The sequence below is a fragment of the Plasmopara halstedii genome (genome assembly GCF_900000015.1).
Source record: "Plasmopara halstedii genome assembly, contig: Scaffold_2904, whole genome shotgun sequence".
Taxonomy (NCBI): domain Eukaryota; phylum Oomycota; class Peronosporomycetes; order Peronosporales; family Peronosporaceae; genus Plasmopara; species Plasmopara halstedii.
Genome location: NW_020189809.1, coordinates 141456 through 142505, shown reverse-complemented (window position 1 = coordinate 142505; position 1050 = coordinate 141456). Strand labels below are relative to the sequence as shown.

At 49.6% G+C, this 1050-nt stretch overlaps 1 protein-coding gene across 1 annotated transcript in view; it reads left to right on the top strand.

The window, feature by feature from the left end:
• PHALS_05470 (Tyrosyl-DNA phosphodiesterase) overlaps positions 1-4 on the top strand; it is a gene marked incomplete at both ends in the record, with an annotated part of 490 nt that extends 486 nt beyond the window's left edge. The window contains one exon of the mRNA XM_024719016.1: positions 1-4. This exon is cut by the window's left edge and continues 71 nt beyond it. Coding sequence (XP_024584356.1) covers positions 1-4 — 4 coding nt within the window.
• Between the last annotated feature and the right edge of the window lie 1046 nt (positions 5-1050).

The window sequence follows — 1050 nt, the reverse complement described above, 5'->3', positions numbered from 1 at the left end:
CTGACCCAGGGTATGTCTGCCGTAGACGATAGCGCACAGCTATAAACCCTTGTTAGCGATATGGCAAGAGAGAAAGACGGCGACGTCACTTTTGGGGATATTCCCGCGGTGGAAGTTCTTCTTGTGCTGGAAGAGTTTGACGGTGCCTTGAAGGCAGGCAATTTAGCCGAGGTGTTTATTATAAGACTGAACGAGTAAATTTACTCGTCGTCGCGTCTGGATGAAGCTGATTTGGAGGACACTCAGATGGTGCTGAGCGCACGAAGTGGATCGTCGATCTTGAAGGATCCGTAGGATTCGTATTATCCTCTGGTAATGGAATTTCAATACGTCGTCCCAAAGCCCCACCGTCGATCTTACCTCCGAACCGAGGTGTGCGTCATGAGATTGACCTGGTACTGGGAACTAATTACTGCGTAACACGCCAATGGCCCCTGCCTAAGGAGCAGTGTGACGTCATTGACGCCTCTTTCCGTGCGAAACACGAGGCAGGAATGGTGCGTGAGAGTTAGTCTCCCCATTCGACACCCACGTCTTGTGTCCGGGATCCGAACGGCAGGTGATGTATCGTTCTTGGTAATAATAAGCTAAACGCTGCCACCATTCCGGCACAGACGCCGATTCCTAGGAAAAATGTTATCCAGAACAATATGTTTGATTGTACAAAGTACAGCACACTCGAGTTGGTCGATGGTTATCACCAATTGCTCATTAGAGTGGTATTCCGCTGACAGCGGTGAGTACTTTGAGTGAGATGCTCTGGGAGTGGCTGGTGATGTCCCAAGGGCTATCAGAAGCATCAGCAACATTTGATCGTCTTGTGACGCAATTGTTCAGGCCCCATCGGGCGTATGCACAGACATACTTCGACAACATCTTCGTCCGCAGTTGCGCGGACTACGGGAGGACAGATGAGGAAAACCACATCGTTCATTTTGAAGTGGCGCTCGAGTGCATGCGTACGAATAAGCTGTATGCTAACGCCGATAAGTACATCATTGTTGCGGAAGAAATTCCCTATTTATGGTGCTTCATTGGGAAGCGTGGCTT